This window comes from Chaetodon trifascialis, chromosome 6 (assembly GCF_039877785.1).
Source record: "Chaetodon trifascialis isolate fChaTrf1 chromosome 6, fChaTrf1.hap1, whole genome shotgun sequence".
In the NCBI taxonomy this organism is placed as follows: Eukaryota; Metazoa; Chordata; class Actinopteri; order Chaetodontiformes; family Chaetodontidae; genus Chaetodon; species Chaetodon trifascialis.
In genome coordinates, this window is record NC_092061.1 from 26,588,805 (window position 1) to 26,601,738 (window position 12,934).

Sequence of the window (12,934 nt, forward strand, 5' to 3'; positions counted from 1 at the left end):
AGAAAAAAAAAGGAAATTTGGTATCTGTGGCTGTTGCACGCCTGTAATAAGCCCAAACAATCATTTCACCCTGCCCGAATTAAATGACAACTACATAGTGAGGATATTATAGTAGGGTTGTAGTGCATAAAACCCAAATGTACATATACGGTACATAATGTCTTCACTAGAAGGAACATTGAGATCATTACTTTTAGAAATAAACTGAGGCCCTGGTGCCTCAGTGCTCATTGGTATCAATGATGCAGTGAAATGGTTGACATGGGGTAGTCCCTCCACCTTAGCTCCTAACCCTTAAAATGACTTTAGTCTGGGTCTCAGTGGACAGATGTGAACTGTGTTTACACCTGTCCTGTGGTTCTATTCCTTTGGTCCAGATGAGGAAAAAAAAAAAAAAAAAAAAAGATTAATCACCATTACTTCAGGTCAGTGGGAATAAAAAAACTGACTCCAAGTTTACAGTCTTCTAACTACACTTGATAGTTTTATTCAAGAGTGACCTGCATTTGTGTGTCAGTTGAAACAGTGTTCATTCATTACAAATAAATGGCAAGTGGACTGAGACAAAGCTTCATGTAGGAGAACATGGCGAGTGAAATGGCTGCTCAAGCTAAAAATGGTTAGCTTTGATTCTAAAACACACATCTGTTCCTCAGAGTTATGTGATCGGCCCACTTTTCCTTCACAGCTGAAAGGACCTGCAGTAATTTTCTCTGAGCAGACAGAGAACAGACCAATCATCTGGTCTTTCTCGAAAAAGCCAGAAAAAAGCTATGATCATTTTAACCCTTTTCAGAATTCCAGGGGTTTCCCTGCCTGTGAACAGCTATACAGTAGGAACTTTGTGATTGAAATCAGTGTTCATTTCAAGAATGACACATCCCAAGCTGTACAAATCACTTAAAAACTCATTTAAAGTCCAGCATTTACATCCTTCCATTTACACAATCACAAGCATTCCTCTTCACTGCTGGATGCTCTCATAGACTTCAAATCTGTACTGGATACCCTTCTCCTCCTGCAGCTCCTGTGGCACTCCTGGAAACCTGGAGGAGAAACAAGCCTTACTGTATGTTCCATCTGGTGCCCACAGATGTGTTTCAGGTACAGTCTTGGTGCTCACTTTCAGCAGCCAACAGCTGTATTACCCAGACACACCTCAAGGGGTGTTACTGAAAAAAACATTTGGTTTTGAGAGTTTGGATTTGCTTTTGAAAAGCTGCTGAGTGAATATGTGATATAATGTAAAAGGAGAAATCACCTTTAAAGGCCAACTCCACATAATCTTGATAAATTGTTGGTCTGCTTCAAACCTGCCTGACTGTATGACTGCATCAGTTTCTTGTCTGTGCTCCAAGATCTCATCAAATAACTCAGTCAGTACAAAAACTTTGAGGCCAAAACTACTAAATAGGAGCACAGAAATGTGCTGAACATGCGTGCTTATCTTACTCTGGCAGCAGGCGATATCTGTCTGGACTGATTTCGGGGAGGAATGTGTCACACTCAAACTGCTTCAGGATTCGTGTGACAAACAGCCTCCGGGTCCCCCGGCTCTCCATCATCTCCTGGGTAACCCAAAACAACCAAAACATGATTAGAGAAAGTGTGTCTGCAGACGTGTGTGTGACTTCAGCTCATGCTGAAGAGGTTCACACACTGGATAATTATTTGGATATTATTTTCCATTGTTAATTTGTCATCAGATACTCAGGCCAACTCTTCACAGGTAATTTGAAAACAGATTCAAGATTCTGATATCATTACATCCAAAATGGGGATGGAACGATATACTGAATCTCACAATATGATGACAGAAACATGGCTCAGTGCCAGGACTGCTGCTGACTGCTGCATTGCTTTTGTTTGACATAATTTTTTTGCACATGCTTCAGTCATGGCTGGCTACTTTAATTTTATTTTATTAGGGAACACAGAAGCACTTTAAGTTAAAAACTTAACATAACATAAATTTTATACGAATAAAAATTCTGTAGACACTTATTTATTAATAAATCAATTAATAAATAAATTAATACATAAATTTCAAGTATATATTTTTTTAATATCACAATAAATGTATCATGGCCTTCATATCGAGGTATTTATCATACAGTGTTTTTGTGTTTTTGGCATCGTTACATCCCCACCCCTGACAATGAAAGACTGAATAATTAAAGCCTGTGAAACATAAGTAAAAATCCCCAACAAAACGTGTGAGCAGCCCCCCGAGGGTTCCATGCACTACCTTGTAGAGAGAGCTGCCTCCGATGACCCAGACCTGGTCTGCCTGCTCTGCCAGCTCCGTGTCCACCAGCCTGAGAGCTGAGTCGAAGTCCGCTGCCAGGTGGTGTGCTCCTGCAGGAGGCACTCTGGAGGAGAATTGGCACTGATATCAGGCCACTGTGCAATAACTGACACAGTAACATTTGACTGTAGCACTGTTAGGCCCTGCGTCACGGCTCCTCAGCAGTGCTGGTTCCTGCTAACTGGCCATCAGTTCACCCAAATTATTTAAAATATATTTTCTCTTTAGCTCTGGTGGCATCTAACCATGCAGATAATTCTGGCTTTATTTGACCAGAAGGTCCTGTATTTGTCTGAGGTTTCTGCATCCACCTCAATATAAAAGAAATTTAGTCTTGAGTGAGTCTCACTAAAGCTGTGGTGTCCAGGAGTTATCAACAGGTCAGAGTCCAGCGATGGAACATCACTGACATTTCATATTGATGTTGTTATTGACAGAATGTCAGTATTTTTAGTGCCTTTAATGATACAGTAAGAATTATGGCTAATGCACCGCACCCCAAAACCAAGCAACAAACAGTGAAGCCTGTGTACTGTTACTGTCAAAATATATAAAGGGAGGTCCTTCATATATTCTGAGCAGATAGGAATGCTGTGTGCTCAGAATATATAAAAGAAGTTATATGAAAATATTATTAAAATGAGTTTCAAGTGAAAATTGTTAAAATAACACCAGATTAAACTCTAAGTTCGTTACTAGAAGTATGCAGTAACAGTAAATGTGAGTAACATGCAGAAAATCAACAGGTGAATACTCTGCAATAAAAGTTAACAGAATTTGAAAAAATGGAGTAACAACTCAGTCGAACACAAAGTCCCACATGCAGTGTATCTACAGTGAGACATCACATGTCATCTGTACACTGCTGTGGAGCAGCATTAAATGCTGTGACACATACTTGCACTCCCTGCTGAGGACGATGTTGATCCTGTTGTTCAGAGGTCTGTTCTTCTCAGGGATGGAAAACCATGTCTTCCTGCCCATAATCACCACATTCTGCTTGCCTGCAGGACACACAGGTTAGTTACACTCTCCTTCATGTGAAGGCACTTCTTATATATTTAGAATTTCCTCTATGCAAGACCCCAGCTAGACTGTTTCAGCACATAATGTCCAATGTGTGTGGCTTCACTGCCGCAGAACAGATGGAGATGGAAAAGGAAGGCAGACTGGTGTCAGCGCTCTTAGAGGCTGCATTAGTTATGAATTGCAAAACATAATTTGAAGCGAATGCCTAAGTTATAACCACGGTGAGCGTGAGAGACACTTGTTCCACCTCTCTCTCATAAATGCATTTTCTGATAAGTTTCATCATGTAATAGCTGTAACATCTGTTCTGCTTCCTGTCAATAAGCTTTGAAAGTTCACAATTATAGAATGCCGAGATGGTAAGTTTGGACTCGTTTAATTCCTGTTTGCTCACATGCTGGATGTAAAGTGCCGACAGTTGGAAACACAGGAAGAGAGCGCTGGCTCGATTACTATTATGGTGACATAAGAACCTCCTCAACAACTTAAATAGGCCCATTCAGTGTTTCCTGTTGATTAAATCGACATGCTGTTTGTTGTGCAAAAGAGGCAATAAGCAGCAACATCCGGGGTTGCTAGCATTATATTAATGTGACAGCTGTCAGTTGAGACTTGCATCGCTGTTTTACAGAAACATTTCTGGGTTTCAGCCTCATCAGACTGCATGAGATCAACATGTAAAACTCATTTACAGGATTCTGCTTACATCGTTTAGTGAAATGACACGATGGCATTTGCCTTATTTCATGTACCTTCACCTCTTTCTATTGACCTTACATACAGCAAAATGTCTACATGCTTAGCAAAAAACTACAAGCTGCATTTCAGGCTCTTCCAAACAGAAACATGGGATCAGTCAATTGATTTTTATTTCCCAAAAAACACAGGCAAGTGAGTTTTCCAACATAATTAAAGACATACACTCAGTTGTAAGTGCGTCTAGCCCAGCTGAGAGTACATCTCATCCCTAATGACCTCCGCCTCCAGTGTGCTAATAGTTATGCCTGTTAAAGGGTGAAACACGGACAAAATAGAAGTTCCCTGGATGAGACTCCAGTTCAATGGATGTATGTATCGCGCTCTAACACCAGCCTAGCTGCCCCCTAATACCTGAGCACAAAAGGGAGCAGTGCTGTTATTCAATAGAGCATGGGTGCTCCCTCCTGACTGGGCAGTAAACACAAACATCTGCCTCAAGGGAGTGAAGGCAGAGCATCAAGCAATACTGAAACCTGTGAGAGGGCTACACAGGGACTCAGAGAACAGGAGGTACATCCAGGTAACTTCTATTTTTATTGTTAGATCTTCTAGTTTGCACCACGAGCTTCACTTACTTCACAGTTAAGTCAAATAAGTGTCTCTAATATTTTACTATACACAGAGCGCAGCAGCACAGTCACTGAAGGAGGAGGGTCCCTGTTCGGTGCTCGTTAGAAGCAATTTACCCCAAAACGAACTGAACTCCCGTTACCTTTCACAGAGGAAGTCGCTGTCATCGTTCGGAAGTGTTTGAATTCGTTACTATAAAAGAAGAACAATTGTTGACAAAGTTACTTCATTTAAACTGCTCCTCGTACTGTAATGAAACACCAAGTTAATGCGAAGTTTAAGCTCGAGCTCAGCCGAACAGCTTCCTGAGGCTTCCACTGAAAGTTTCATGGTTGGAATGTTTCTATTGTTTCCACATTAAGAGTCCACCAAAGCGCTAGCAGCGACCCTTACTTTAGTCGGACAGGGTGCCAGGGCAGGTTTCCATTCATCCCGATACCCAGGTCAGGACACACCGCCACGATACCGTTCAGAATGCGGGACATTGTGCGAGGACTGGACTCTGGACAACTCCACTGTTTACCTGCTGAGCTGCGTGTTAGCGCCTCAGCTTCCCGCCTGCAGTTATTACAGAAGCGTCGGAAGTGACGATTCCTTCTTCTTCTGCACGTTTCACGGCATGACAAGTTGTTACAACACTGCCATCTTGTGGAGTCAACTCCATCCTGCACCAGGTTCACCCCTTAAAATCTTAAAAACTGGTTTCTGACTCTGAAAGTCTCTCTCTCTCTATATGTGTGTGTGTGTGAGCGTGTATACATATACATATAAAGATCTAAATTCAGTTTCTCGTCGTCTCGTAATGCTGATTCTTTATGTAGTCTAAAAGTAGTCAAAGTAAGTTTAAATATAGTGAATCAAAGAATCAGCATATCAAATATCCACAATATGTAGGTTTGTCACTGTAAAATATAAATCCAGGGCAGTTTACCTCAAACTCGTAGCTACAACCCTGCCTCTATAATTCTTATCATCTCGGTTTATAATGGCAAATGTCCTGTCTGAATCATTGTTATATTTTACTTTTTTTCTTTAATTTTTTTCTTACCTACTTAGACTGGCCAAGTGGAGGACGGTCCTTGAACTGCTGACCTTTGCCTCTGGACCCTTCAGCTTTCTCTCCACATGGCCTGGACCCTGGTGGTCTCCACATTGGGACCCAAGGCTCACGAGCATTGAAACTGGACTTGTCTAAAAAGCTAAGCAGGTTGAACCTGATCAAAGCTTAGATAATAGGCTCTGATCATTCTTTTATTCCCCAAGGCCCAACTTGTACCTCTTTAAATATTGTATATTTGATTTTTTTTGTATTGCATTGTAATGAATCAATCTGTGACCTCCATCTTTGGGATGTAGTTCGACTGTATCCTAACCCACGAGTTTGGATTGTAAAGGGGAACATCTGGCTAACTGGATAAAGGTCTGGTTTGAAACTGTACAAAACATTTTTTTTACTCGTTAAAGCATTAGTACAAAAAAAATCAGTTTTATTGTGACTTCCATGTCACAAACAAGACTGTCGTACAAAACTGTATTAACAATAAACACAAGCCACTTCTGAAAAAATATAAAGCAGCACACTATTTAACAAGAGGAAAGCAGTGCAGCGGCTCAGACGCAGTTCTCAGAGTAGACAGGAGCTTTGACGCCGAGCTCTTGTTGGTTAGCCTCTCAGCTTCAGGTGGCACTCTGATTGTGAATACAGCAGGGGCAGCAGTGCAGCGAGTCATGGATGAAGAGATCACACTCCACACAGACAGCACTGCGACATGATGGACAGGTGAACATCTAGAAACACAGAGGGAGAAGGGCAGATGGATGAAGATGGACTGATGTTGCTATGAATAAATCAATGCAAGTCCACAATTTTTATACTTAATATTACTTTTTTTCTAATCAACCTGTGATTTATTCTTGCAGTGCCACAGTTGATGGAAGGATAAAACAGAATTTGAAAAATAATTGACAAATTGAAGCAGCAGAGGTCAAGACAACCTGACTTTTAGTCTGGAGTATCAAAGACACTGGATCTTACAGTTCCCATAATGCAAGTCTACAGTATCTCTTTATTACATCTTCCCTGCCCAGTAAATAGCAGTGTACTGTATTTGGAAACTTAGTGGTAATTGTTACAATACAGTATGATAAAAGGGTGTACTGACTGATGGCTAAGGGGTTGAGGCACAGACCGTGAGCAGCACATTCAAGCTTCACACCTGTCCAGAGACCTGAAGAAGTACGTCTGAGGTATATGTGCCTCTGGTTGTGACTCCCAACTTGACTGAGCTCCTTCAGCATTACAGGAATATTTTTAAAAGCTGAATAGTTCTTTCTGTGTAAACAAGTAAACTAAACTTCATGAGTAAAATTGGGGGGGTGGCCCTTTAAAGCCAAAAAGTATGTTCTACCATCTGCAAGGCCTCAACACATCCAGACATACACTCAGATACTGTACTTACCGTTTTATCTTTCAGCTCCCCTTGACAAGCTTGACAGAACCTGAAACCACATTACAGCAGGTTTAGATACACAGCAGCACAGTGTGTGTGTGTGTGTGTGTGTGTGTGTGTGTGTGTGTGTGTGTGTGTGTGTGTGTGTGTGTGTGTGTGTGTGTGTGTGTGTGTGTGTGTGTGTGTGTATGTGTATCAGAGCCACCTGTCTTCTTGAAGCTCCTCCACAGGAGTCTCTATAAAGGCTTGGAGGGGAAAGAGGTGGTGGAAGGATCTGGCAAGATGGGGCGCCAACACCAGAGTCAAGCCTGGGAGACAACACACACACACACACACACACACACACACACACACACACACACACACACACACACACACACACACACACACACACACACACACACACACACACACACACACACACACCAGTCAAAGCTATGGCACTCCTATTGGTTTGAACACACAGTACTTTCATGAACAACAGCACTAATTTAATGCCACAGAAATCAAATGTATCCAAGTTTCACCACACGCACGCACGCACGCACACACGCACACACACACACACACACACACACACACACACACACACACACACAGAATGAACTGTCCCATCAGACATACCACAGACTTTACACTCCACAGGAAGCTCCGTGTACTTGGCGTGGCACTGTGGACAAAAGTATCCTCCCAGAGACAGACCTGGACCACTGCTGCTGTCCAGATGACTAGGAGACACACACGAGGAGCAACACATGAGGAAATGTGCTGTAGTGCACAGTGGCTGCTCTCAGTCCTGCCCACGTGGTTAAAATCACACTGTTTCTACTTACGACATGCTGAATGAAGGCTTGGAATCCTGGTCAGTCAGAGAGGCGACGGTGTGCTGAGGGAAACCTGAGCAAACACAGCACTCCAATGAACTGGCTCTGAGACAAACATTCACTGAATGCTTTTATAGCTATGGTGATATTTTGATGCAGGGCAAGAAGGACCTTTATGGAACTGCTTTCTGGAAACAGTGAGAAACGTTTTATCAGTGCCTACCCTGTCAAATTTCATCTCTTCCCAGGGGTGCTGGGGGTAAAATAGGGAAGGACTGTTCCCAGTGATAAAAAGTCCAAAACGTAGTACTTTTCAATGGAATTATTTCAAATTGTTGCCACCAGGGAAAAAAGATGCTGAAATTGGCCCACTGCCTCTCTGCTCCTTTCATTTTCTTCCTCTCTCTGTATCATGGCTTCACCTTTCTGAGCCCCTGATATTTGGCAAGGAATTCTTACTGAACTCAGTTTGCTTTACTGTTAACAGCACGTGTGTGTTCTGCACCTCTGTGTTTCAACCACACCACCACAACTACAGCGGGGGGGGGGGGGGGGGGTATCCAATGACAAGTTGAAATATGTGTCAATGATAACACAAAATGTATTTATCGTGTAAACTGATATAAACTGTCATGTCAGTGATATTAGTCAGTAAATAAATTGTTCTACTTGATCCCATTTAAGGGTCAACCTTTGCATAGACCACCCTGCCCTCAGGACTTGTACCTTTGACCCCAGCTGACAGCAGGGCTGGCAGTAGTCTACCAGTGGAATTTTCTGTTTGGGTGCTTGCACATTGAAATTCATTTACAAATCTCTGCCTTTGCCCTCATAGTGATGTCTCCGTGCCTACAAAAGCAGCATGTAATGGATCTCACAGAGCACCATTCCATTCTTGGTGTCTGGTACATCTGATGTGTTTTATGTTTCCAGAGCTGATTCCTTCCCAAAGATGAGGACAGCATGTGTATACTGACCCATGCGTATTAAGGAGCATTCAGACGAGGAACTGGCTGGAGGAGGCTTGACATGCAGCATCAGCAGCTCTTTGAAGTGACTCTCGTCCAGGATAACGTGGTACGAGCCGCCCGTCTCCCTGGTCAACACTGTACACACACGGACCTCTGCTGACAGGCCGATCACTGACACCCGCACCTTCAGAGACTTCAGGGTCTGACAGGAGACACTCGGTTAGAGAAGTGTAAGCTGACATCAAATGGCACATATACAGTAAGCCTAGCAGCCGCCCACTGATTCAGGTAAGGGTTGAAGGTGACTTCACCTTGATCAGCTCATAGATGTTGGCTGGGTCACATGTGGTAAGGCTGCTGAGGATGATCAAGATCTCCCGGCTCGTATGTCCAGGCATGTGCCTTCAAACAGAGAGAGGCACCAGCTGTGTGACGTTCAGTAACATGACATAAACAGGTAAAGCTGGAAAAGTGCAGAACCTACTTGAGGGTCTGTATGGCCAGGCTGAGAGAGTTGTACAGGGACGGCTCTCCAACACACACAGTGTCCACTGCTTTCTTCAGAGCAGCAGTGTGCTTCTTTGGGTTTCCTGGTGGTGAAACAAACAACACATCTCATGACATTAAAGCCGCACTGGGTAACTTCACAGACAGGAGGCTGTGGCTGACAGCCATTGAACAGTCTCCACTGATGACAGAGGCAAAACATCTCACACTGCAGGGCGTAGCTTTCTCTGGACAGCGTGATGCTCGCTGTTGTTTAAAAAGACGGAGACACGTGGCCAATCGACTGTACGCATCATCACCAGGAATGTGACAATTTTCTCTGCTGCAGTAACCACTGGTTGAAATGAGAAATCCTGACATTGTTAACTTGACCTTGGTGGTTTGAAAAGATAACGCAGTAACATTTTCAAAATTCTGTACATGGAGCTCAGAGAAAAAGCACTTCTTTAGGCATCATCCAGCATCTAAGTCACACGCATCGCATCGATGTCGTGTGACGCTGCTGTCTGAACATTTCAAGGCATCGAGCAGCACAGGAGCAGCCAACCTTTCTGTTTTCCTTTGATATGTGAGAGTATTCCTGATCAAATTGTTCATCAACACTGACGCCTGGGACTGACACTTTGTTTCTGATTTTAAACTGAGCCTGACGGTGAAGTAGGCTATTTTCATATTCAAACCTGTTTTAAACTAAAATGAAAATTATCACTCGATGTGAAATGTCAGTACTGATGGTTCATATTCATATCAATGTGCAATATCAGTATTGTTTGCTCATATTTCATTACTCCTTGTTTATATTGTTTGGTTGATATTTAATATTTAATGTCCTTTTACTGATGCCTTCTATGTTTGCTATCCACTTTTGCTGCTTTAATACCTGAAATTTCCCCACTGTGGGCCTAATAAAGGTATATCTTATCTTATCTTAAAATGCTTTACATATTAAGATAAGGATTACACAATAAAGACTCAATAAATAATGAGAATGAAGGAGAAAACATGCCATCAGAAATAATAAAATCAAAGAACAGAGTCACATAATAACAAAAGAAAAGACATAGGAAAAAAGTTGAATTAAAATGATGAAATAATGATAAAACCCTAAAATACACAATAAATGATAGTAAACCCATGAAGTCTGAAACGAGGAACAGCCTAGGTTGCAAAATGTAGACAAAGATATTTATTTGGTGCCTTTTTATTGGCCATTAATCTCACGTTTATGCATGTATTGTCAAAAAAAATAGACCTGAAGTGTAATGAAAAGCCTCAGGTCACAGTTACGCCCATGAGACACAAGTCTGCATGGAGCTGGTGCAGACAGCTGCAGAGATTAAACTGAGAGAGAATCTGTTGCACGAGATGGGCAAGTAAAAAACACCTCTGACACGCTTATGGCTGACACAGGGTTACACCGAAGGGTGCAGCCTGACATGAGCGGTTTACGTGATCCTCACCTGCCAGATCAGTCAGCTTCTCGGCCCTTTTATTCTTCGTGGTGATGATGCCCACCTGAAGACAAAGAACACATGCTTTTGGTCAAATAACAGCCACTGGCAGAGCCGTCCTGGTCTATTTCTGTTTTCTCCAATACATTCACCTGAATCTGCTGCGTTCAAACTGAGCTGATGGGATTCAACTGTAAAGGCTCAATACAGAACTCATGACTGCAGAAACATACCTGACTGATGGGGTTCTGGTCAAAATATTCATCGACAAAAGCTTCCATCAGCTGAAGAAAGATGGAGAAAGAAGACGTCACTCGCAGTTAATCATACTGTGCCGCTGCTGCTGGACAGTGTGATGCTCTGCCACACAGTTTACCTTTAGGGTAGAGGCGAGGCGGGTTGGTTTCAGGTCCTGGTCTTCCATACTCCTTGAACAGTCAATCACCACATAAAGGTGACGCATCTAGAGCACACGACATCCCATAATGTCTTGACATTTTTGGTAATGATACATTCTAAACAGGAGACTTTCTTTTCCTAATAGAAAAATACACTAATGTGTCTGATGATGACGACAGTATCACAACCTGAAATCTATCAACACAGTTATATATAATCAAAGTTAACCAAAAGTGTTACTAATATGTAGAAGTAGTGCGATGCAGCCGCCATGCTGACATGGGGTCTGGATTTAGAAGCTTACAGCTAATGAGTGAGGCTCAAGGTTCTTTAGGAAGGAGGCACAATCACTCACCATTCCAAGCCTCACTTGTCCATGGCTCTCTGTCACCCTACGAGGTAAACAAGGTAGCAGGTAAGTTTGTAGCAATAACAGTAAAAACAATAAAAACCTTTTAGTGCATTAACTGATTTCTTCTTGGAACTGACCAGTGCAAAATTTGACATAACACTGTTTACGCAGCAGGAAGGGGATGACAGAGTTAGAGCGCTGAGCAGAACATAAACACATTTGATCATCTGCTCATGTACTCAAAGAAAACAGCACAAAGATAAGATGTCTGACTTATTCTCAGTGTAGCAGACAGCAGGTCTCCTTCAGATCATAACAGAGAAGAAGAGTCTGAAGAAAGACAACGCCAGCACTGAGCATGGAGTCTTAACAACAACTACTTATACATTCTATCAGTCTCATGTGTCTTTTATTGCTCTCAGAAGAAACACACACACACACACACACACACACACCTTTTCCTTTTGGACTGGAACAGGATCTCTTCCACGGTGGCTTTGAGTGAGCCTGATTCGTCCTCCTTCAGCACCTCCCTGTAGGAGTAAACACGGGACATGGCACAACATCGCATCAAAAGACAAAACGTATCTCAGTTTAAAAACGTCCATAGCTCAGTGTCGCAGTCTTACCATGTCCTCTCATAGCCCCCCTCCCAGCGCTTGGCTCTCTCTGGTTCTTCATCCATTATGTCTGCCGCTCAGACTCAACTAAGCACAAGAGGACCTTCCAGTTAATCAACTACATTTTGTACATTCCGCTATATCTATTCAAACTTTGTTGGATAAAGTGTTTTCTCGGCTGCAACTGACTGCACGAAGTCATTAACTCTGAATACATCCAGCTAGCTAACAACTACGTTAACGAGCATTTTGGTGTTTGAAGTAATTCAAAGAAGCATTTTGAACCCAGTTATGATTCGTGATCATCACCTCGTCATCCAACGCTGGTTAATATATTGTGTGATACAGAATTTCCTGTACGCCAGTGAAAACATTCAGAGGTACCTGCTATACCAGTGCAGTGCGACGCCAGCTGGTGCGACGCAGGTTTTTGTCCGGAAGGAAACATGCTCTCCAGAGAAAGGATCCGCTCAGTTAACGTATTCTTTACATCGCATCTACTACAACGAACAGCGGAGCAAGTAACACGACGGGTTTTATTTACACAAAACCATACACAACGAGCTCATTACTACCTTACATTTTTTATTAAAAGCTTGCAGCCTTGCTTTCTCCAAACCGTATACAAACTGATCTGTGACTACACACCAAAACGTACACGTTACATAAATCAGTTCAGAGAAAGCAATTGGTT

The 12,934-nt window shown here is 42.5% G+C and overlaps 2 protein-coding genes across 3 annotated transcripts; both read right to left on the reverse strand.

Annotated features, from left to right (window-relative positions):
• Window positions 1-458: 458 nt before the first annotated feature.
• dhfr (dihydrofolate reductase) lies at window positions 459-5,246 on the reverse strand. The gene is made up of 6 exons (XM_070964995.1): window positions 5,060-5,246; window positions 4,809-4,858; window positions 3,207-3,312; window positions 2,249-2,372; window positions 1,453-1,568; window positions 459-1,046 (listed from the first exon to the last, which is right to left on the reverse strand). Exons 1-6 carry the CDS (start codon window positions 5,149-5,151, stop codon window positions 965-967), a joined length of 570 nt encoding a protein of 189 aa, XP_070821096.1. The 5' UTR covers window positions 5,152-5,246; the 3' UTR covers window positions 459-964.
• Window positions 5,247-5,712: 466 nt separating this feature from the next.
• On the reverse strand, window positions 5,713-12,677 carry gtf2h2 (general transcription factor IIH, polypeptide 2). 2 transcript variants are annotated; one of them, XM_070964996.1, is made up of 15 exons: window positions 12,550-12,672; window positions 12,250-12,327; window positions 12,076-12,153; window positions 11,624-11,660; window positions 11,246-11,332; window positions 11,103-11,153; window positions 10,879-10,933; window positions 9,396-9,501; window positions 9,223-9,313; window positions 8,918-9,113; window positions 7,950-8,013; window positions 7,741-7,844; window positions 7,322-7,424; window positions 7,126-7,165; window positions 5,713-6,454 (listed from the first exon to the last, which is right to left on the reverse strand). In XM_070964996.1, exons 2-15 carry the CDS (start codon window positions 12,303-12,305, stop codon window positions 6,344-6,346), a joined length of 1,179 nt encoding a protein of 392 aa, XP_070821097.1. In that variant the 5' UTR covers window positions 12,306-12,327; window positions 12,550-12,672; the 3' UTR covers window positions 5,713-6,343. The 2 variants fall into 2 exon arrangements, with proteins under 2 accessions (XP_070821097.1, XP_070821098.1); XM_070964997.1 differs by having other exon boundaries at window positions 6,135-6,454; window positions 12,625-12,677.
• Window positions 12,678-12,934: the final 257 nt, after the last annotated feature.